Genomic DNA, 23,020 nt, shown 5'->3' with positions numbered 1-23,020 from the left:
AGCAGCTCAGTTATGACTGTGACTGAGCCAAGGCCTCCAGAATCATGGAACTGTCATGGTTGGAAGAGACTTTCAGGATCGTCCTGTCCAAAACCTAACCCAGCACTGCCCCTGTAACCCCTAACCCAGTAACCCACATCTCCCAGCACCAGTTTCAGATGCCTCTTGAACCTGGGCAAGAACCTATTCCATTGACTGACCACCGCGTCAGTGAAAACTTTTTCTGGCATCTAATCTGAATTTCCTGTCTCATTTTAGGGCCGTTTCTTCGGATCCTCTGCCGGCACAGCACAAGGCGGGCTGCAGCCTTCCAGGGAGTCACGGCGCGATGAGGCCGAACACCGCCAGCTCCCTCAGCAGACACATTTCCCAACCCTGCACGAGCGACAGCTTCTCTGGGATTGATTTTCTGACACATCTTCAGCATCTTTGTTCTCTTTTTCCCCACCACCCTAAGCCCAGCCCGGCAGCACCCCATGCCGTGACAAAGCAAACCCATGGCCCCACGCACCCCTCCTTCCTCGCCGAGCCACACGAGCCTCTCCGAAAGCGGGGCGCGGATGCGGGAGGGATTTTCAAGGGAGGGATTCTCGCTAAAGCAGCGGATCCCTCAGAAGGGTGGCGCGGCCGGGGAGTTCTGTTCGGAGCGGAGCGGGCGCTGCCGGACCGCGGCTGCCGTGACGGGCCGTTCGAGCGGGGCCGCGGCTCCTGAGGCGGCTGCTGCGGGCCGAGACCGCCCGTCCCGCGTCTCCCGGTGCCGCTGCCCGGCCGGACTGCATGTCCCGGGGCGCCCCGCGGCGGGGCGGGGCGGGCCATGCGGCGGAAGGGGCGCTGCTCCCGTCGGCGGCGGGGGCAGCTCTATCCGGGCTCTTGGCGCTCTCCCTTCCTTTCGCGCCGGCGGCCGCTGGAGGCGGCGGGTCCATGTGCGCTCGGCGCGGCCCCGGCCCCTGCCCTCCGCGCTGCCTCCGCCATGGACCCCAGCGGCATCATCGAGGCCCTGCGCGGCACCATGGACCCGGCGCTGCGCGAAGCCGCCGAGCGACAGCTCAACGAGGTGAGGGCGCCGCCGGGCCTGGGCCGGGGCCGCGGCGCCGGGGAGCGGGGACGAGGCCGGCCCGTGGGAGGGGGAGCGGGGCGGGGGCGGAGCGGTGCCCCCGGCTCCTCGGCCCGTCCGCCCGCCGCCGCGGCCCCTCCGCCGGCCGCGTCCCGCCGGCCGCAGGCCGGGCCCGGCGTGCATTGTCCCCGCACATGGCAGCGGGGCCGGGCCGGCCCGGGCGGGGCTGCTCGGGCGGGGGGCAGCGGCAGAGCGCGGCCGAGGCCCCCGTGCCTCTCCCGGCGGTAACAAATTGCCTCCTTTGTCTCCGTGCGCGGCCGGGGAAGCGCGATCCGCGGAGCGGGGTTTAAAACCGCCCTTGTGCGGGCCCTCGGTGGCTCCGGCTGGACGCAGCCCTGCCCGCGACCATTCAAGCGACATCAGTGTCTGGGCGTTGGAAGCGCTGATTTGTCGGCGGGGAAGGAGGTGGAAGAGCCCCATCGCTTCGCAAGCAGTGCAGCCTGTAAGAGCGGCCTGGGCTGAGCTCGGAATCAGATCTGATGGCCTGGGCTGAGCTGAGACTCGGATCTGGCAGCCCGGCGGTGTTCGGTGCTCCAAGCCCGTGCGCTCCGGGTGCAGCGGGGCTGCCGGGGTGGGTGTGCGCGCCCCGGGTGGGAACGGACGCGTGTCCAAGGGACGGGGCAGACGGGGTTCCCAGCCCAGGTGTGTCATCCGAGCGCTGCACTCGCCTGGATGTAAAATCCCAGCAGCTCCCAGTTCCAGGGACTTCGGTTTTGGAAGAGGATTGTATTTTTATTCTGCTTAACCTCACCCGGTAGATGAAAACTTTATTGATGACACACAGCCACGGGGCTGGTAGACATTTGGAGAACAGAAGTGTTTTAGTGTTTGACCCAGAGAAAAGAGGATGTCTTGATGGAGGAGGTGAAGGATAAGCCTGCGTGGCAGCTCTTGTGGTGCCTTTAGCTGGCTTTTTCCACATTTTTCCTTGTTGCTCTTAAGCAGACTTCGGGCCTGACAATACTCATGTAATGCAACAGATGTTCAGCAGAGCTTAGATAAAGGAGGGCCAAATGTTCTGCTGGCAGTGGAGAAAATCTCAAAAACTAAAGGTATAGCTTTTCAGAAAATTAAAAAGTTATTTAATAAGTGATTGGCAAGTAAATATTAGGTACCTTTGAAATAGGTAGCTCTAGAACTGTTCAATGGCTAATTGACACTTGTATTAAGTAATTGTCTGTCTTTTCCATGCACTCTGTTAAAAAGTATGTTAGTCTTTTGTTATTTAAATCAAAAATGTAAAAAATGTGATGGCCTATAAAGACAGTAATAGCTATGAAATGTTAAGCTGGCCCCAAAATGCATTTTTTTTCATGTTTGATGGATGTCAATATTTATATATAGTAACTTGCTCGAAATATTAGTTCTTTTCTGCAGGTATTGAGTTGCTGAAGGTGCAGGAAATTAACGTTCACTGCCGCCTGGGGTCTTCAGCAAATGACAAACTCTTGCAGGAAGGATCGTGCTCATTGGCCACTGGCTTTTGTTCTCACTTAGGAATCAAAACCCCATGGTCCAACGTGTACTACACGAGTGATAAATTGGCATAAAATCTGAACAGTTGTGCCCCTTTAAAGGCACCAGATATTACTGAACCAGTGTGTAAAAATTCTTTGTTGTGGTAAATGGAGCATCACTAATCTTTCACAGATATTTTGTGATAAAAATATATGCTAAACCAGAAGTCTGCAAGCACTTACACATACATTCAGGTTTTTTCACATGCATGGTCTTGGTTTTACTTAGGTTTATTGAAGTCAGCTATACATTTTCTTGCAGGATGCTGGTCTGAATTTTTTGAATGTCAGGACAATTATGTGACCAGTTAATACTTAATTATGGGTATAGGAGTCTCTTTCTCTGTGAAGATGAGATCACAACAGCAGAGAACACTGTTTTTGCACATGGCCAGGATGCACAGGTGTTTTTATAGCTTAATAGTTGTCCTTAGTTGACCTTTCAGTTTACTTTAATTTGTCAGAAGTGCCTCTGTTGAGCTGCTGAGACTGGCTTTCAGCAGAATGGTCATTTTACCTTAGCAGCAAAGACTGTGCATCAGTCAGTAATTGATATTCCTGATTAGTGCAAGAGATACTAAGTAGCTAAGAGTTAAGCAAGTATTTGGATCTGTCTTCACCATATCCTATCAGTCAGCAAAGTTCTCTTGACTGGAGAACGGGACTAGAGTGTATGATTCTTGATTTGTCCAGGCTTTATTATTTTTCCTTGACCTTGGCTAAGTCATGAATTATTCTATGCTTTATTTGTCCTTTCACTAAGTTTTATCAGGTTATATTGCCCGCACATAAAAGGCTGTGAGAACTTTCAGAGTTGATATAATGTTAAAAAGCAAGTATTTCAGTCTCCTTGACTTTACTTTTCTCACTGTGAAAAGAAGTTACAGGGAATGAGATCACTGGCTCTTGTGTCTCAGAATTTTCAGCTGATGGGGTGCCCTGAGGCATTTACCCATCTCTGTCCCTGTCTCGCAGGGGAAAGCTGTGTTTTACCAGGACTTAGAACCAGACTCTTCAATTAAGCTACTGGAAAGCAGCAGGAAGACATTGCTGCCTTTTGAAAGTGTTTGTGCTTCATGTATGAAGAGTTTCTCAGAAATTGTGATGAAAATAGATATTTTTAACTATGCAGCTATGGAATGGCATTCTGAAAACAATACAGAGTGTTGTTTCATCTTTTAATATCAACATATTTATAAGGTGCAGTTGCTAGAAAATACTTTCCTTGCAGGTTTTTTCTTTGTAATTTCAGGGAATTTATAACTTTACTGTGACATATGTCTTGTAAGTCTCTGAGATTAACCTCAGTGTATGAGCTAGTAAGACATCTTTTTAGACTAAGAATCCAATTTTTGTGTCTGACAGTGTTTAGGGGGAAAAATGCAATCCCCTTTAACTCATCATTTTTTGTAAGTTAGAGCTCAACAGAGTTTGTTTAGGAAGATATCCCGACGTTCTACTGGGAAGTGACTTTCAGAAGTTACATTTAAGGTTTTTTGTGTTCTAATGTGAGTGACAGGGAAAGGGTAAAAGGAATCCCTGTTGGCTGGCCACCATCACCATTGATTTAACAGTGCAGTAGGGCCTGGTTCAGTGCCTTTCACTGCCTCCCTAATAGCTACAAATGTCAGAAGGATGGAATGGTTACATTTAATGATTGGACTCTTGCTACTGAGAGTTTAGGAGTGGAAGGTTGTCAAAGGAGAAGAAGCAAGCTTCTGACATGGACTCTTTCAGACAGGATTTTTCATGTGCTGGAATGCTATGGATACTTTGGGTGAGGTGTTTGTAGGTTACCTCCAGCTTGAATTTTTTTTTAATCTTTTCTAACATGGTCTGCATGTGTAACATCTACAGCTCTGTATTGTAGTGTAAGAAAAAGAACAGAGCATGAATTTCTTGGCTTTGATTACCGGATCATGGGGTCTCTTTTGAAGTTGTTGGTGTGACATTTTACCCAAAGTACTTGGTTACTTCCCTCATCTTCCATCTGTATATTCTGCTGCGTGCTAGATGAGGGGTGCTTTGGGTGTTTAAAATTGCATGTGTCAAGGCCGGTCCAACTCCAGGAATTCCCTTGGGGGGTGGTAAGGAACGGAGGGAGCCTTGGCTCCACTGGGCAGAAGTTCTCTTCTGGGTGCAAGTTGCCAAGCACGGTAAAATCCAAGCAGAAAGGGCCACTTGTCACTTTCTCATGACTTAGCAAATAGTTCCTGTGTGTGCCTAGCAAGCCTCTGCTAGGAGCACGTTGCTTTTTCCTCAGCCAGTAGAGCAAATAGTCCTCCAAACTTGCAGGCAGTGATGGAAGGAGCAGACAGGGATGTTTGCAGGAATTGGTAAGTGTGTGTGTATCTTTTGTGGACGTTAAGCTAGGTTTGCATATACATTGTAGCTGCATAAGAGGTGGCAGAACTGGCTTGCAAAAAAGTCTGAGGTCAGAACGACTTCCACACCTGCTGAGTTCTTAAAAAAGAATTTAAAGAGTGCTACAGGGCAGTTTGCTGATTCAGCGTGGCCTTACAGCTCCTGACCTTACCTTTCTATAAGAAAACAGTTTCATCTCAGTGTAATAGTTGCATGCACCTAAGTCCTGCTGTGGCCCAGATAAAAAATTGCATGTAGATTTTTTTCCCCAAAACTGGAATGGGGGAGAAACATTGAATTGTTCTTTTAAAATCTACTTTATTTTTTAAATGTTAGCCTTTATTCATGTGTTCTACTTTGAATAACTATATAAATAACCTGGGGTTCCAGTTCAGCAGCATCTAGTAAGTGTTGCTCATCCGTTCTGCTTTTTTGGGCAACAGTAAAGGAGGTGCCTATTGTACTGTGTTTGTTATGGTATGTCAGCTTCCTGATGTCTGAAAAGAATGCATGGAGAATTAATCTTTTTACCCAAGATGAAACTTGGTTTTATGATTTAGAAGCACACAGGCTTTGTGTGAAAGATGAATATTCCAGAATTAAAGATTAATTTAAGTTACTGCAGTGAGTATCATTACTGGAGGAAAAGTGCTTTTCCACGTTGTAATTAACTATTCATAGTTCACATGAACTGGTCTCTTCAATGTTAACTTTGAACTTCGTTCCTCTTTTGGACTGTGCAGCTCTGGTGTGACACTTTTCTCAAAAGTCTCTTTTAGCACATGTGTAACAAAGCAACCATGTTAGGAAAAACAGCAATGTGCAAAAAGATTGTGAGTTCTGGAGCAGTGATTGGTATTAACAGACAGTGGTGGAAGGTTTGTGGTCTGATAGAACACATTCCTCAGCTAGCCAGGCTGCATAGCAAAGATTGCTCTTGGGAAAAGTCCCCGAATTCTTTGGCTCTTAGACAGCAAAGTCATACCAGTGACATGGCATGTTGGACCTTTTGTAAAGGGGAAGGACTTGAGATGAGTTTTGGTTTTGTTTTTCTTTAAATGCTGAGTTAAGTGCTGGAAAACTGACTTATGTGACAGAACTGGTTTTTTAAATAATACTGTAGTTCTCTAAATTTAGTGTTTACTTTTAAATGGTACATGTTAACAAGGAGCAAGAGAACAAAAGTCAAAATTTTACCAATGTCAAAACTTTAAAGTCTTAAAAAACTTATGTTCTTCATGCAGTTTAGAGTATGTGATAGTGACCATTGTGAAATCCTGATTTTAGTTCAAAACTGAACCTAAAATAGGTGTGGTTTTTAGTCTGGTTGGCTTTTTTTTTTAGCTGTGCAGTCAGTGAAGAGCATGCTTTCCTGAGAGGCAGCACTCTTGGAGGAGTAAAATTATTAAAGATGGAAATGGCTGAAAGGGATGTGTATTTTTTAATGCTGTAAATACAAAAAGGCACCTATGATGGTGTCTTATTTTAGGATCAGTTGTTTTTCTCCAAGTGCCAGTAAAACATTGGATGCTCTTTTTAAGAGTGAAGCACATGGTGCACAAGAACACAGTACTTGGTGTTTTATTTGAGCATTCAGTACACCCTTCATGGAACTGTCCCTACCCATCCCTACAGCTGAGTTTCTCTGCAGTCACCTTCCTTTCAGTGGCGCGGGAAGGAGGTCACTGTGAAGAGTTTGGGAGTCCTTTACATTCCATAGAGAATGCATGGAAGTGTTAATGTAGGTCTTAACGGAGAGGATTAAGAGCAGGCTTTGATTGGCAAGTACAAGGTATTTTACTTGTATTAAAAGCACAGATTATATCTTGGCTGAATCTGCTTTGAACCACGAAAGGTGATAAAGCAGCTCATCCTCATGGCTGGTTGGAGTGTGCTTCAGATGCTAATAAGGATGATACTTTAAAGATTTTTAAAAAAACAAGCAGATAATGGTGTAGATGTTTTGGCTTTGTCTCCTAAAGTTTGCTATAGTTCAAAGAATCCAATAAAAATAGGTTAATCCCTCATATTGATAGAATTGATATTTCTAGGGAGCTTCTGTAGCCTGCTATAGGCACAGGCTTAATCATATCTTTGTAAATGAAGAAAACATTCTTTGGTATTTTATTAAATTTCAGTGTGTGGCAGTTTTGTACACTGCTGTCTAGTTTTTTGTTTCTTTTATGACATAAGATTTTTTAAATTTAATTTTTTTCTCTTTTTCCATTAGTTCCTTAGTAGCTCTTAAGCATTATTTCCATATTTGTTGCTGAAGTTGATGGTTTTTATTATAAGTGTAGCGGTCATTTATCATGGGAAAGGGAAAGTAATCCTTCATTTGTTAAATTATAGGATTAAATGCTTCTGATTTTGCAAACATTGCAAATTTTCACTATAGAAAAGGTATCTGTTAAGCTTATAGCCCTTGTGGAAAGGCATCAGTTTGCACTTTTAAGTCCATTTTATGGAGACTAATATGACCTTATTTGTAGGTGAGTTAAAGGTTATTGAAACGGAAAGCTTTCTTCAGGTTCACAACACGTTAAACACAGGAGCACTTCCGCTGCCATTAATGTTAAGCGTGTAATTGAGTGCTGTGCTGAATTAGGGTCTGATGTCATTCGGAATGTGCTGCAGGACTCTGTGTCTGTTCATGCTCCTTAAGGAAAGGAGCAACTTAGCGGGCCTGGAGCTATAGGAGAAATCAAACCCAACTAGGAAATTTTATGTTAAATTTATTTATTCAACCATTACTTGGCAGTTGAAGGCAATTACTTTTTTTTTTTTTTAAATTTGAAAGTGTGTTTGCTTCTTGAGGACTTGGGGAATATCAGAGGGACATGGGTCAGCAGGACATGTGCTCATATTGCAGTGTCAGTTACTCTCAGTTCATCAAACCACACTGTAAATAAACATTTCAGTGGGACCAGATGCTTCTGGGTGCTCTGGAGCCTGTAGAGTTTTAGTGCACACAATGAACATGTACAACAATGTTTTAACATTTTGTGCAGATTCTTAAGTCAAGTTTGTCCTTCATTTGAAATCTGTTTGAAAGAACAGGAGGTAGAAAACAAGCTGCACTAACCAAATCTGATTACCAATGTCATGTCCCAGGCTGTCCCTTTCACACTTGTTTATACTGGAACCTATTGCAGATACTTGCTCAGGAAAATGAAAAGTTGAAGAGAACATTTTAGTACTGTAGGAGTGAGCTGAGCAGCATGACACACCTGGGAGGAATCCTGTCATTATTTCATACTATCAGAAGACTTTTTGGTCATACTAAAGGAATGGAAGGATAATTTCAGATTATTTCTCTTTATGATATGAAGTTGGTGCAGTATCTGAGGCAGCCATTTGGTTTTCATAAAGAGTATATGTAATTTCAGTGGTTTTGAAAGTAACAAGTGGGTAAGAGATGTTTTCCTAAAGAGTTCAACAGGTTAAATTATGTGGATCTGTGCTGTTGTCTTTGATAGAGGAACTGCAAAGAACATAGGAAACTATATTGACATGTAAGTGAAGATAAAGCAGAAAAGCAAAGCTGTTTGGAGGTTGGATGAGGTAGATCAGGACTTGTCCAACAGAATGTCTCTAAGGTGAGGTTCCACAGCCTTTGTGGATAAGTGTTCCAGGCCTTGGCCTCCCTTGTGAATTTTTGTTCCATGCATAAAATAGGGATTTCCCACTCTAACTCATGTCCATGGACTCTTTACCTTGAGGAAAATTATGTTTAATTTCAGTTAAGAAAAGTGGAGTTAGTTTTTAGGATTGCAACTCACTTTTCCCAGCAAAATTAATTTATTGTCTGGAGTTCTTGATGCTTGGGATAGGTGGGTAAAGTGTGTTATTATAATATTAAAGTTTGTTTCCTCATTGAAAATACAATCCAGTCTCAGTGACAGTTCTCATTATGGAAAGAAAAAACATGTTTTGTTTTCTAAGTGAAACTACTTCTAAGCAAATCCTTGGAAAGTTGTTACTCTGCAAATGTATCTCCATTTGGATCTCGCTGCTTTGCTGTGGTGTGGTTCTCTGGACAACTGCTGCAGTAGTGCATCCCTTAAAACTGTTTTTTTCAGAAAGATGAAGTAGGAGTTGGAATTAGTTTTAAAACACAGTTCCCATGTGTTTCTAAGCTTATTATGAAATGAACTCATACCTTGGTAAAGGTCACTGTAAACTTGCTGTGCTGGGTTTTTCAGGCTGTTCAGGTGCTCTTGCTTCAAGTGTTTGTTCTGAATGGGGAACATGTTTGGTGACTGTGGAAGGCTAATTCCTGTTCAGTGATTTCTTCAACTCTGTTACCTTAAACTGTAGGGTTTTTCCTCCCCTTTGCTGTCTACAAAATACAGTGAGCACAAAACTTTGGAATGCTTTGGCTGATTAGCTGACTTCTGTGCAACTGGCTGAATTGCTGGTATTCTATTGATTGCATTACATCATTATAAAGATATTGTAAAACTTAATGGAAGTATTCTAAAACTTAACTTTTTTTTTTCCTTCTCCATAGGCACATAAGTCAGTGAACTTTGTTTCAACTCTGCTTCAGATCACTATGTCCGAGCAACTGGATTTACCAGTGAGACAGGCAGGCAAGTTTTCAAATATTTTTGTCATTGTATCTACTCAAATGGTGCATACACACAAGAACACATGCAGATACTGTTAAAGAATTCTAATGGTTTTAATGTCAAGCACTCCGAAGTTGGGAGTCGCTCACATTACGGTCATCATGAGTTATTATCTGGCACCATACACTGATTAAGGAAGGCAGAAAGAAAAGGTGTGTCTGCTCTTGAATGATTATTCCCCCTTATCTCCTGTGAACATTCCTGGGGGAAGCAGAATGGTTTATGATGCTGGTGCACTGGGTCCAAGGAGGTCATTTAAACTTGTACTGGGAGCACTAATGTTTCTAAACATACTAAGTGGAAGAAAACAGATTATGTCTTTTGGAACCCTGCTTATTTGTACATGAGCCATCAGTGAAAGTGGATGTTGATTATTGACAGCTCCAAACATCACCTTAAAGCTGCTTTTTGATAGAGCACTACTTGATAGAGTTTTTAGTACAATACTTCAGTGGTTTTCTGACTGGCCAGGAGGATATGATCTGGGTTGTTTATTTGGACCTTCCATGTAGTAGACTACTCTAAGCTGTAGCCTAAATTAGCTTGCATTTTTATCCTACTGCCTGGGAGTACTGTTCAAATGATGACTCAAAAAGCTTACTGCTTTACACGTATAACATGCTAAAAGGAGTTTGAAGAAAATCCCTGAAGTTTTACCCTCCTCCATGTAAGCCAATTAAACCCTAAAGCATCCTGTGGAGAGTGGGGATGCCTCATTCAAGGCCCAGCTTACAGTGTGTGTTTGCAAAGCAATTATTGATAAATCCCTCTGAGAGCTGGCTGAAGTCCCTATCACTTCAGTCTTGTACTAATCTGCTGAGTGTTTCTTGACCTCTGCAGAGACTTTCAGAAACCCTCTGGTTTCTGAATCTTCAAAAGGTCCATATGAAATTTAGGGAGAGAGGTTGCTTTATGGACCTTTATGTAGAATTAGAGTAACAGTAACTTTGATACCAGTTTGCCTTTAGATTTACTGTTGCATGTTGTAAGTACTTTTTCAAGTGCTGTGATTTATATTCTGCCACACAAGCAGATTGGATTTGGTTGCCAAATGGTAAATGTTCCAGGAGCTTGATTGCTACAAATTGCTGTAGCCCATAACCTGGATATAAAGGAGCTCTGTTTCTCTAGCATTCGTTCCGGTATCACAAACTTAATTCGATTTTTTTTTTTTTTTTTTTTGCTTACAAGGCATGTTTTAGATTGTCATTAGTATTGATCAGCTTTTCTTTTTCAGTTTTAATGAAAATATTGAGAAAATCATTATAATGGATTTTTCAGAAGTTTGTTGCTAAATAGTTTCACAACTGCTTATCTGAATCACAAAGCAATACCTGTAGTATTTTTATATTAAATGGGTGAGTCTCAGTTTAGTAAATTATTGGGTTAATAACTTGCATGATTTATGTATTTTGATTCTCCTGCTTAGGAAGGGCCAATGTTTTTGTAATTTTGGTTTGTTTTGTTCTAAAAAACATTTGCTTGCAAGACATGTGTTTGTTTTGTGCTGTGAGTGGTTGCCAGCTGATTTGCCCCTCTTGTTTCACAGGGGTTATCTACTTGAAAAATATGATAACCCAGTATTGGCCGGACCGTGAAAGTGCTCCTGGAGAGATCCCACCTTACTCCATCCCAGAAGAGGACAGGCACTGTATCCGTGAGAACATTGTAGAAGCCATTATCCACTCTCCTGAGCTGATCAGGTGCACAGTTTTAGCCTCTGTGTGAATTGCCTGTGGATTCTGACTGTTGAGTTTCTTTCTTTTTATATTTTTCCCCCAGCCAAGATCACCCACATGCTAAGCATCATAGTCACACACTGTGTATCCTAAACATAGAATTAATCTAGATGGAAAAACAGTTTTCAGCTTGTGTAGCATGTAGAAATTTGTAATTCCTTAAATGGAGAATATTAAGCAGAAACTATAGAACCTAAACCTTATAAACAAAAAGGAAGTCTAAGTATGGATAGTATTTGTTGCTTCAACGCTACAAGAATATTATTAAAATAATAGTAGTAACTTTTTTAATTGTTGTGGTTTTGTTTTCCAGAGTGCAGCTTACTACTTGCATTCACCACATTATCAAGTATGATTATCCAAGTCGCTGGACTGCAGTTGTGGAGAAAATTGGATTTTATCTCCAGTCTGACAACAGTGCTTGTTGGCTTGGAATTCTTCTCTGTCTTTATCAACTTGTGAAAAACTATGAGTAAGTTCTTTCTGGTCTTTCTCCATATAAACCAGCAGAGTTAATATATTGGTGTCTGTTTTTTGTACTCTGTGTCTACTGTAACCATGTAGAATTGTCTATGGAACTGCACAAAGGTGATGGAAACATAATCTTAGAAAGTATTCTTGACTACTTGCTGGGCAGATGCTGGCTCATGCATCTTCTCAAATAAAAATTACAGAAAGACTGCCTTCATTAAAAGTTTGAATTCAGAAAAAGGATGTTTGAAAACCTTAATGTGGTGGTTGTTTTTTATGGATTGATGGTAGTAAGAAAGTCTGCTCAAAATCATGACTTTTGCAGGAATTTATTGTTTAAATCACATTTAAACTTTTAAACAATTGGTACTCTAGTACTTGGTGACAGTAACCATAGAAAGGTTTCAGAGTGTGAAATCTGCAATGTTGGGAGCTCAGAATTAGTTAACTGACTTTGGTATGATCAGAGAAAAGGACAGTCCTGGAGTCAGGGAATTGTAGTAGTGGAACTGATGGAATCCACACTTACTCTTTCAAAGCGTTGGAATGCATAACGTTTCTGTTTCAGGTTCTTGATTTAAAATGTTACATGGAAAAATTTCCATGTAATTTAATGATTTTTACGTCAGTCGGTGTAAAACAGTGAATGTCAGTTTCTCAGAAATACTTTTACAGGAATGCCATAAAAATCTTTGTAATCCCAAGTGGGAGTTTTCTTAGTGGCTGAAAATTCTAAGTCCTGCTAGGAAAGGAAAGCAAAAAAATTCTCACTTGGTTTTCAGCTTAAAGATCTTTAACCAAATATGCTGCAGAGATCTGGGAGCTGTAAATCAAGAAGTGTTCAGTGGTAATGAATTATGATTATAGAAATCCATGTTTTGGGATCTGAATGCAGTCACTGTGTGATAAGACAACAGGTGTGTCTGTAGTCTCAGCTGATCAAACACTTCAGCTGAGGCCAGGAACTGCTCCTGCTTGCTCAGCTTTCTGGTGGAGGCAACAAGGGTGAGTTTCATGTCATCAATCGTGTAGGAATGTGCACATTTCAGTGTGTTTCAGTCAGTTTAGTGAGACACGAATCTGTGTCATATTACTTCGATCAAGTTTTTACTGCCTGAGTTGTAGGCATACTTAAGTTTTAAATTTTTTTTCCTTACCGTGGGACATAAACATCTTGGAGCTTTTCACTTTTTTTTTCTTCAAATTCAACCAGCAAGATCAAAAGACTGCTCTTTGCATAGGATTTTTTTTTTCTAGTATTTTCCATTTTTTTGGGTGAAATTAGGAACAGAATTTTCCTGAGCAACATTTAATCTTAATGTTTGGGTTTCTGGTTCAGAAAATGAATTAAAACTGTATTACTGAACAGGATTTTGGAGCTCAGTGTTTTGTAGTAGTTCTTGCAGAACATGCCATCTGCCAGCAGGCTGAGTAGTCTTTTTCTTGTTATAATCTGAAAATTGACACTGTTCAGGAAGCTCAGTATTGATATTTAATATTAGTGAAAAGTCTACAATGTGTTTGAAAAACAAACCAAACCAAATCTCAATCCTATAACTCAGAAATCTCCCACAGGAATCCAAGAGTCTGAGAAGTGTTGGTTGCTGAATCAAGAAATAAATGTACAATCACAAAATGATACTTTACCTAGTTATTGTCATCACCAGTATAGAAAAGATCCTGCTCTGCTGTAATAACTCTTGAATCAATTAGGAGTTTCGTGTGTATAAATTAAGATTTGGGGCAATGATTTCAAAATATGGCTTCATTTCCTTTCAGGAATTTTGAAATGTTGGAGAAAGGAAGTGGAGCCTTGTTTGCTGCATGGGCAAGCTACTGGGCTGTCCCTAGCATAGAAGGTCTCAGGTTTTACTTCAAGGGTGATTGCCTGCTCAGAATTGCCCCACAGCCTGGAATCCCACCTTCTCTATCAGATGGTTGCCTTTGGGCAAATTAAATGGTGAGATGTGAGAGCCATCAGTGCCAGGCTGTGAGAGGCTGCTCAGCTTGCTTTATCCAGTGTCAGTGAAGCAATGTAGCTTCTGCAAATATTTTGACAAACTGTGAATTTTGATTAATGTATTTCTTATCTGTAACACCATCTGGCTCTGGCTTTATTTCCGATTCTGTCACAGGAAGTGCCATGGGGTTTCTTTTTAAGTCACAGGTTGTTATGAGCTGTCATATAACCTATTGTGCCTACACTGGGGCAAGGTGAGCTTTTTTAATTTAAAGCCAGCTGAAAGAACTACAAATTGGTTTGGTTCTTCTCTAAAGGTACAAGAAACCAGAGGAGCGGAGTCCCTTAATAGCTGCAATGCAACATTTTCTGCCAGTCCTGAAGGACAGCTTCATTCAGCTCTTGAATGATCCATCAGACCAGTCTGTCCTCATCCAGAAACAGATCTTCAAAATATTTTATGCCCTTGTCCAGGTAAAAAAAGTTGTATATACTTGAATAATAATTAAAAGCATTATGCTTTTGCTTAAAATAGTGAATGACAGAAATATTACAGTATTAGATGACATCTGAATCATTTTCCCTACTACTCAGCTCCATGAATCACAAGTTTGTGATTGTCTTGTGCTTTTACTTTTGAACAGTGCTGTTCCTGGTTGGCATTAGATAAAAGTTGCACATGCCATCCTCTAAGGTAGGGCGTTTGCTGGAAAACCAGTTAGAAAATGAGTTTTCTAAGGACAGATTGTGGAGGCCAGCCTACAGAGAATTACCAGTGTAAATATAGCAGTTAGGAATGGAACTGCTGTTAAATGCTTCAGAAATTAGAGTAACATCCATTTAAGTAGCATTTTAGCATTGCATAAGCACAATGAATTGGAGCAAAGACCTCTAGCACCTTTGAGGATATTTAGGATATAGGTTAGATTGTGTTAAGTCCTTTAGCCTGGTTTTTGAGGTAAATTGCTAATCTTTCATGGTAAGTAAGTGTAGGGAAAGATTTGAAAGCTAAAATTTTAACTGTAAAAGTAACATAAATTTACTATAAAGCAATTCAAAAATAATTTCATCTTTGGTTTTTGTTTTTGTTTTTTAAACCAGTACACATTACCTTTGGAGTTGATAAATCAGCAAAACCTGACTGAGTGGATAGAAATCCTGAAGACTGTTGTTGATAGGGATGTACCAGCTGTAAGTGGCTTTTGGCTATTTATGTCTTTAAGTATTTTTCATTCACTAGAATGTTATTTCTGCATTCTTTTTTTCTCTACAGGTGCCAAGAAAATAATAAAAATATTAGGCTAAATGGGGACTTTCAGACAGACTAAACAAATTTTTAAAATATGCAGCCTGTATGCAAGTTCCATTTTAAAATTATAGTAAAACTTATTTTGGCTTCTTGCTTCAGAAATTTATTGATCATTTAGGCATATTTCATGGGATTTATTTTTAGATATGCTCTACTTCATACTTCTATTAAGCTAGAAGTTAAAATGGCAGGTTAGAAGCAACATATACTATATAGTTGTTCCAGTTACATATAATTTGAACTCTTTGTGAATAATTGGTAAATAACGTCTTTTTTTTTTCCGTAAAGGAAACCCTTCAGGTTGATGAAGATGATAGACCTGAGTTGCCTTGGTGGAAATGCAAGAAGTGGGCTTTGCATATCTTAGCTAGGCTCTTTGAGAGGTAGTTTCTCTTCCATTATTATTTTTTAAAAAACCCCAAGCAAACATTCAAGTCATTAATATTGCTGCACCCTTGAGTTTACGTACTTGTTTCTAATTCTAGGTATGGAAGCCCTGGTAATGTTTCCAAGGAGTACAATGAATTTGCTGAAGTTTTCCTGAAGGCCTTTGCTGTTGGTGTTCAGCAAGTAAGAAACACTGAGTGTCGGGGGAGTATTGGGATAAGTTTAGAGTTAGTACTGGTTGCTTATTTCCATATTTGCTGAAAAGGTTTCTTGCTCTTACTCACATTTTTTTTCGAGCACATTGGTATGGAAAGCAGTGATGTCTGTGGGCTTTAAAAAAAGACTGGTAAAGAAATTATCAATTTGCCACATATCACAATCCACTTTTCACTTACAAGCCCTCAGATGAGCTTCAGACTAATGCTGCCAATTTTTTTTCCTTTCGGGAAGAGATGGGTATATGTGGTGTTAGTTGACCTTCAGAACTACCTTTTAGGCTCAAATAGAGGGTTTTTTTGACTTCCAAGACTGTAAATGCTAAATTTTCAGCTTTCTGCAAAAGCCTGATCAAGCAGAGCCTCTCTTATAGACAGGTAATTCTGATGTTCCCTTTCCACTCATCTCCCTGTTTTGGGGTTGCCACTTGTGCTGTGTTTTAGAGTCTGCTGTATGCAAACAATCTTTGGATTATTAAAAACCTCAGGTATGTTTTTATAATTTTTCCTCATATTTGGATCATAAATATCTTTAAGGTGATTATATTGCAAATGTAAATAGACTATTGATTTATGAAAATTTCACAGTGTGAAATGTTTTCTTCAAAGCCTTTGAGTCAGACAAACAGCTCTTAGTTCAGTTTCACTTCTCTTAATTTCTAATGAAATTATAATGAATTACAGGACTTTAAAAGAAGAAATGTAGGGGAAATATCTCCTAAATCCATGCTTTTTGAAGGTTGGCCTAAGTATGGAAAGCATTTTTCACATGGAGTGTGAGGCAATATATCCCAACATTCTGTTCAGGGAAGTGGTGTCAGCTTTGCTTCCTGAGGTGCTCACCTGGCACCTCTAGGTGACATTAGACAGATCATTATTGCATCTTCTTTAAGGCCTTACTGCTTGCTTTGCACTTCCAAGATAAAATGAAGTTCTGACAAAGGGCTATGGCCAAAAGTACACTTTGAAAAGCTAATTTTAACAGTTTGACAAAATACTTGTTTTTCTGTACATTCTCTTTGAATCAAATTTTATCCTTATTGTTTTTGCAGCTAGTAAACTCCTGAGAATTCAGGTATTTAAAGAAAACTGCTAAAAAATCAATACTTTGGTAGGCCTAGTTTGTTCCTCAACAGTAATGTAACTTGTTTAGGAAGACAGACTATATTAAGGTTCTGCCCTCCATTTTTCTGCAGAAGATAGAACTTGGGCCTCTGCTTAGGACATAGAATCTGTCAAATAAATGCTGTGGAAGATTTCTGAGCAGGATGTGTTTCTTTACACAAATTGGAAATCCATGAAATACTGAAGAATACAAATTTGGATAACACATTTCATTGAGTTCTCTCTACTCTCCAAAGTGTTTACACTCTTTTAGTAAAGGAATAATAGATAAATATAAGGCATAAGACTACAGATGGTTCAAGTATAAACTTGAAATATACTGCTAATGTTATTGTCATAATTACTTCTCATTGATTAGCCTCCACACCTCCAAAAAAAAAAAAACAACAAAAAAAAAAAAAGTCCTGTACATTCAGCATTCACTTAGCTAAACTTTCTTACCTTGTCCAAACCAGGCTGAGCTGCCTAGCTGGAATACCCTGAATTTATCCCTTGTGTTAGCAGCTGTTTTGCTCAAGACACTTCTCATGAGCCAGAACTAAGCCCTGGTTGGACACTGCTGCCTTGTAGTTCCTTGGCACTGTTACAGAATTTTATTTTGCTTGCACCAGAGTGTCCATGCTGCTTCTCCTTACTGCAGGTCTTAAACATTTTCTTAATTTTTTAATATCTACCTACTACATCTGAGTCACGAAACTACATGCATCTCCTCGAATAGTCCTAAAAAACCTGCAAGTTTGAACTTTTGCTCTCTTTTCTATCCTAACTCAATACCTAATGCCACAAAACCTTGTACTCAGGTGTTGGTATCAAGTAATTTCTCTCTAAATCCTGAAGGTTTTTAAACACGAGTAGTTCCAACTTTGGAAAGTGATAAAGCATCTAGAGCATAAAAGTGTTTTTAAAGCTGTAACTATTTTGATGAATGAGTGCATCATCCTTAAACTGAAGTGCAAGACAATTCCTTTGGGAAGAACACTTCAGTCTTTGTGTAATAAATGGTATCAACGGTATTCATTTTCAAAATAAAGAATCTTGGTTTCCCTAGATGTTTAATTTGGTAGCATTACAGATTGATTGATACTTTTCCAGCAACTTTGGGTTGAGATTTTAAAAAATTGCTTATTTTATGTGAAGACTTAAATGAAATCCTGGAAATGGGATTTGCCATTTCTCTCCAGTTAGTGATGCTGCTTCTGAAGGTGCAGTGTTTCCACTGACCTGGATTGGGCTAAGGGAATTCCTTCTGCATTACCCATGCAAACCTCTCCTGTGAGCTGTAATTTAATTACAAGTCATGGTCCCGTGTCCTTTTCATGACCTTATTTGTGGAGAGCCATGGACTTGAGCACAGGTGGATACCTGTGAAGGAGTTCTGGGTGCCACCACAGGAGAAGAGTTGAGGCCAGAAAGCCAAAGGGAGTGACTGATGGGTCACTCCACACACACACATTGCTCACTCAGCTGGGTGGCTGTGAAGCAGCACAGAGGCACAGATCAGTAGACTGAGTGTAGAGTGTTCTCATCCAGTGGCTGGGTGTGAATTTCTGCCCCCAAAGAGTGAAGATGGAATAATGAACCTCAGAGGGCAAGGCCCCCTGGGGTGTGTTGGTGGTGAATTAGCATGTATGGTTTGTGTTATTAAAGGATGGTATTTTTAAAAGATGTGCAAGAACCCTGTATGAGCTGCAAATTGTCTTATAAAATTAACAATGACATTTGTTGAAGGCTTAGTCAGTACCCATTTTAGCCTAATGAATGAATGGGGGATTTGTTCAATTTTGAGGGGGTCTTATGTAGGCTTGTGAGGGAGGGTAGGATTGTGGTGAAAATGGGATGTGCTCAATATAAGCTACTGATGAGATCTGATTTCTCTAGGTGCTGCTGAAGGTGCTGTACCAATACAAGGAAAAGCAGTACATGGCTCCTAGAGTTCTGCAGCAAACGCTAAATTACATCAATCAAGGAGTGTCTCATGCAGTCACCTGGAAGAATCTGAAACCTCATATTCAAGTAAGCCATTTTGGAGGCTTAATACTTAGATGACTCAGAAGTACATTAGTCAATCTACTGTACAGTGTTTCCAGCCCTGCTACAATTCACATTTTAGGCACTTCTCTTATAAATTGCCAGTGGAAAGAGTTTAAGCCAATTTAGTGAAGGTTACCTTGAAATATGAACAAAGCCAGCTAATTGATTGCTGTCTTTCCTTTTTGTTTTAATTTATTAAAGATTACAATCTAACACAGCATATTTGGAGATGCTGTTAGCTGCTGAATTTATGGCATTGCATCATCTCCACATGCCATTATCCAAAGCCAATCTGGTATCTTGTGTTGTATTGTAACTCTACCTAAACACAAATTATCTGCTTTTTTATAAAGTCCCACATAAATCCACCCTAAATCCACATAGTTTTAGAATGCTACCATTTTATATGAGGAAGTGACAGGATGGAGAAAATCTGTAAAATACAGGACACAATATAGAGATTGATTTAGTAGTGGTAATCTGTTTTCAATCTCTTTTTTTATTCAAGGGAATCATCCAAGATGTTATTTTCCCATTGATGTGCTATACAGATGCTGATGAAGAGCTTTGGCAAGAAGATCCATATGAATATATCCGCATGAAATTTGGTGAGCGTTTGAAATTTGTTCATGTTAAAAAATTATTTCATGCAAAGGATGGGATTTTATGGGGTGTTTTTGTGAAACTGAGATGGCTTTAATTTTTAAAGCCAGTGTATTCACCAAATAATAGAAGTTGGACATATTGGTGGAAAGGAGAGAGGATACAACAGTCAGCAATGACACAGGAGTTTGTGCACTTGTGAAGGTATTTAATTTTTACAGTTACAAGTCACACAGTCCTGGTCTTGCTAGCTACAACTACATAAATTTAATGTCATTTAAAAGTTATGCCATAAACAGCTAATATTTCAGGCCCTGGATTTCTTAGGGAATTTCACCCATGGCACAGTTCAGAGCAGGTTTACCTCACTGGTAAATGACACATTATGGAGTAAGCCTGGCATTCCAGACTTGTCCCATTTCACCTCCTGTGCTCTGCTACTTTATGTTGGGGTTTATTCTAAGTCTGTGCAGTCCTCTGATGCTGGGAACAATAAAAAAAAAAAAGCCTTCAGACTCCCTGAACAAATTCTTCCCTTCACTAGGAATGTTTATGTGGCTAGAACAAGGGGTTTGGGAGTTTTTATCCCTCAGGTCAGAGGCATACCTATAAACACTACAGGTGTTACACAAGGCTCTGATAATCCTCTTCTGCAGAGAAATGGAGCATTTTTTAACCCAGTTAATTCTGTGTCCTGGCCTGTAGAGCAAATAACATCCATGTCAAAACTTGACTGTTGGGTCTGCTTCTACTGTTAAAAATATTTATCTTAAAAATAAGAGACATAGAACTTCAGATTAGACATGTAGACGCAGTCATCATGAAAAACATGAAACATATGTATCCAACTACGTGTTACTCTTTGGACTTGGACTGTCTCTAGCTAGAAAGCACAATTAATCACCTGAAAGGTGCTCTTTTTTTCATGTTAAAAACATTGGGATCATGAACTGTAGTAAAGGACCGGAATTTAAAACTGTTACAATGTTATTTAACAGATGTATTTGAAGACTTCATTTCTCCAACAACTGCTGCTCAGACATTATTGTTTACATCGTGTAGTAAAAGGAAAGAGGTAAGTTGTTCAAGGATTATACTGAAATACCACTAGCTAAATTCAGTTTATTTGCTGAAAGAGCTATTAATAAAAGTTATACTTTTCTGCTCTCATCTCATAGTATGCTAAAATTTGAAATTCCAAATTTATTTTGCACTGGTCTATTTATGATTTTTTGTATTTGCAAATTCCCCTAGGATCCATTCTTGATAGAATATGGTGTGTTTATAACAAAGACATGAAACATTGCCCAAATTCCAGACTTGGAGCAGACTATTAGCACTTCAGAGCACAGAGAAGGTACCTGGGTTGATTGATTGGAATACTTTGACTAACCTTACATGTAATCTAGGTCCTGCAGAAGACAATGGGCTTTTGCTATCAGATCCTTACAGAGCCAAATGCTGATCCTCGAAAGAAAGATGGTGCTTTACATATGATTGGTTCTTTGGCTGAAATTCTCCTAAAAGTAAGCAGAACAAATCTAGTTCTTTTCATCCTTTTTTTTTTTTTTTTTTTGGTCCCTCCTATGCTTTCTCTAACATATAGTGCCTTAGAAGAAATGCAAATAGCTCAGAGTTCACAAGTTTCTGAACTGCTGCCAGTTTTTTTGAGCTGTTGAACTTAATTGTTTTGGGTTTAATATCAGCTTAATTACTTAATTACCAAAGTTTTATAGGTCATGTTCAAGTTTAGATTATTAAGTTCAGTTAAGTGCTCTGCTTCTGGTGAGAATTACACCATGTCTGTGCTTCACTTAATTACATTCCCTTTTTCATAGGAAAAAAGTGCATCCAGTGAGAGGCTGTTTATTTAATGGACTAGGTTTTGTGTCTAGAAGAGAGGAAATAAAAAGCAATTAGGAGATCTTGCTCAGTTAAAATGGTAGCAAAATAGATGCATGGCATGGACTTGTATTTGGATTACAACTCTAAGCAGTTTCCCTGACCACTTTTACTTTTGGTGCCAATGTGCTGCCAACTGAAAGGTGTCTCTTGGGGTCAAAAACTGGCTGGGGAAAAAGGTGTCACTATTATTACTGAAAATTTAGAAGACCCATGTAGGATCCAAGTTTAATTACTAATACAGGAGATCGTTGTTGCCTTATTGACTTTAAAAAAAGGATAAGTAAAAAGTCTGAGGGTTACACTCTTCACACTTTCATGTGTGACTTTTTTATTGGGATAGAAATAAATTTTTATATGAAGTTTTAAACTGATGTGCCTCCCTTCATATTTTGACAGAAAAAGATCTATAAGGATCAGATGGAATATATGTTGCAGAATCATGTGTTCCCTCTCTTCAGCAGTGAGCTGGGTTACATGAGAGCACGGGTAAGGAAGTGTGGCATTTACTGGTGAGATACACTGTTCCAGCTGAAGAATTCAGAAATCTGCAACTTCTCCCCTCTCACAGATGCTCTCCTTTCTGCACCTTTTTCATAATAAATGGTACACCTACTCCAGGGATGAGTACCAGTTTTTGCATGTGATTATAGATGGCCCCTGTGTAGTTTTGAAATGGCTGCAGCGCTGTGTGCACAGTTTCCCATCTGTGTCTGGTGGTAGGGTCTGTGTGTGTTTTGCACATAGACTGTACTGCTCACACAAAACCTGTGGCCAAAGATGAACCTGAGATCATAGTACTGGTTTAGTGATGTCTGCCCACTGACCAGCCTCCACACTCTCAAACATCTTCATCACTGAAGAGTCTTATCTTTATTCATCAGCAGTTGCATCTCAGATTCAACGATTTGTGTAGGTTGTAGGTTTTGCAGCTCTGAATTTCTTCAATGTCTTTTTTTTCAGGCTTGCTGGGTTCTTCATTATTTCTGTGAAGTCAAGTTTAAAAGTGACCAGAATCTCCAGACAGCCTTAGAACTCACAAGAAGGTGTCTGATAGATGATAGGGAAATGCCTGTGAAAGTGGAAGCTGCAATAGCCCTTCAAGTTCTCATCAGTAATCAAGAGAAAGGTAGGAGCCTTTTCTTACAGCTGTGGGAAGCTTTAATGGAATAGGTGTTAACTTTGTGATGTTCAGGCAGACTTGTTCTCTTCTTCCCTGATGTTAATTTAATTTCCCTCTTGCAATTGTAATTTGTAATCATTTGCTGTAATTTTTCAGCTAGAAAAGTTTAATTTTTAAAATAAATTACACAATAAAGTGCATTTTAACATAAGACATAATGATTATTAAAACATGGTAAACAAGAGCTTCATGGTGGAGTAAATCCAATTTTATAGCACCTAATAATTGAATCAGAAATACAGTGGCAATATCTGCCTTGGCATATATTAATTCATGTTAAAATTTATTTAAAGGAAAAAAAAAGTCTGTCTTGATCCAGGCAGGTTTTACATGGCTTAGTATTCCTGAAGCTGGCATAAAAGCCACAGAGCAAACATAAATTATATATTTAATCCTTCAGGTAATTTGATAAAGGTGTATATGTACCATTCCCATTCAGTTAACATTTGCGTTGCTCAGTAATCTT

The 23,020-nt window shown here is 40.0% G+C and overlaps 1 protein-coding gene and 1 non-coding gene across 2 annotated transcripts in view; both read left to right on the top strand.

Moving 5' to 3' along the window:
- Positions 1-799: 799 nt before the first annotated feature.
- The window catches only part of IPO7 (importin 7), a 34,264-nt gene continuing 12,043 nt past the window's right edge, over positions 800-23,020 (top strand). Inside the window, exons 1-14 of the mRNA XM_021529478.4 lie at positions 800-1,054; positions 9,509-9,590; positions 11,179-11,332; positions 11,682-11,840; positions 14,117-14,273; positions 14,901-14,990; positions 15,397-15,491; positions 15,594-15,678; positions 18,714-18,848; positions 19,375-19,474; positions 20,468-20,544; positions 20,879-20,995; positions 21,771-21,860; positions 22,335-22,500. Coding sequence (XP_021385153.2) covers positions 815-1,054; positions 9,509-9,590; positions 11,179-11,332; positions 11,682-11,840; positions 14,117-14,273; positions 14,901-14,990; positions 15,397-15,491; positions 15,594-15,678; positions 18,714-18,848; positions 19,375-19,474; positions 20,468-20,544; positions 20,879-20,995; positions 21,771-21,860; positions 22,335-22,500 — 1,747 coding nt within the window. The 5' untranslated portion in view covers positions 800-814. The remainder of the gene's footprint in view (positions 1,055-9,508; positions 9,591-11,178; positions 11,333-11,681; positions 11,841-14,116; positions 14,274-14,900; positions 14,991-15,396; positions 15,492-15,593; positions 15,679-18,713; positions 18,849-19,374; positions 19,475-20,467; positions 20,545-20,878; positions 20,996-21,770; positions 21,861-22,334; positions 22,501-23,020) is intronic.
- LOC116183777 (small nucleolar RNA SNORA23) lies at positions 22,053-22,222 on the top strand. Its single transcript, XR_004148470.1, has one exon. It is a non-coding gene; the product is annotated as a small nucleolar RNA SNORA23 (small nucleolar RNA).

The sequence above is a fragment of the Lonchura striata genome, chromosome 5 (genome assembly GCF_050655825.1).
Source record: "Lonchura striata isolate lonStrDom1 chromosome 5, ASM5065582v1, whole genome shotgun sequence".
Taxonomy (NCBI): domain Eukaryota; kingdom Metazoa; phylum Chordata; class Aves; order Passeriformes; family Estrildidae; genus Lonchura; species Lonchura striata.
Note: the sequence above shows the minus strand (reverse complement) of the source record. Positions and strands in the feature narration are given on the sequence as shown.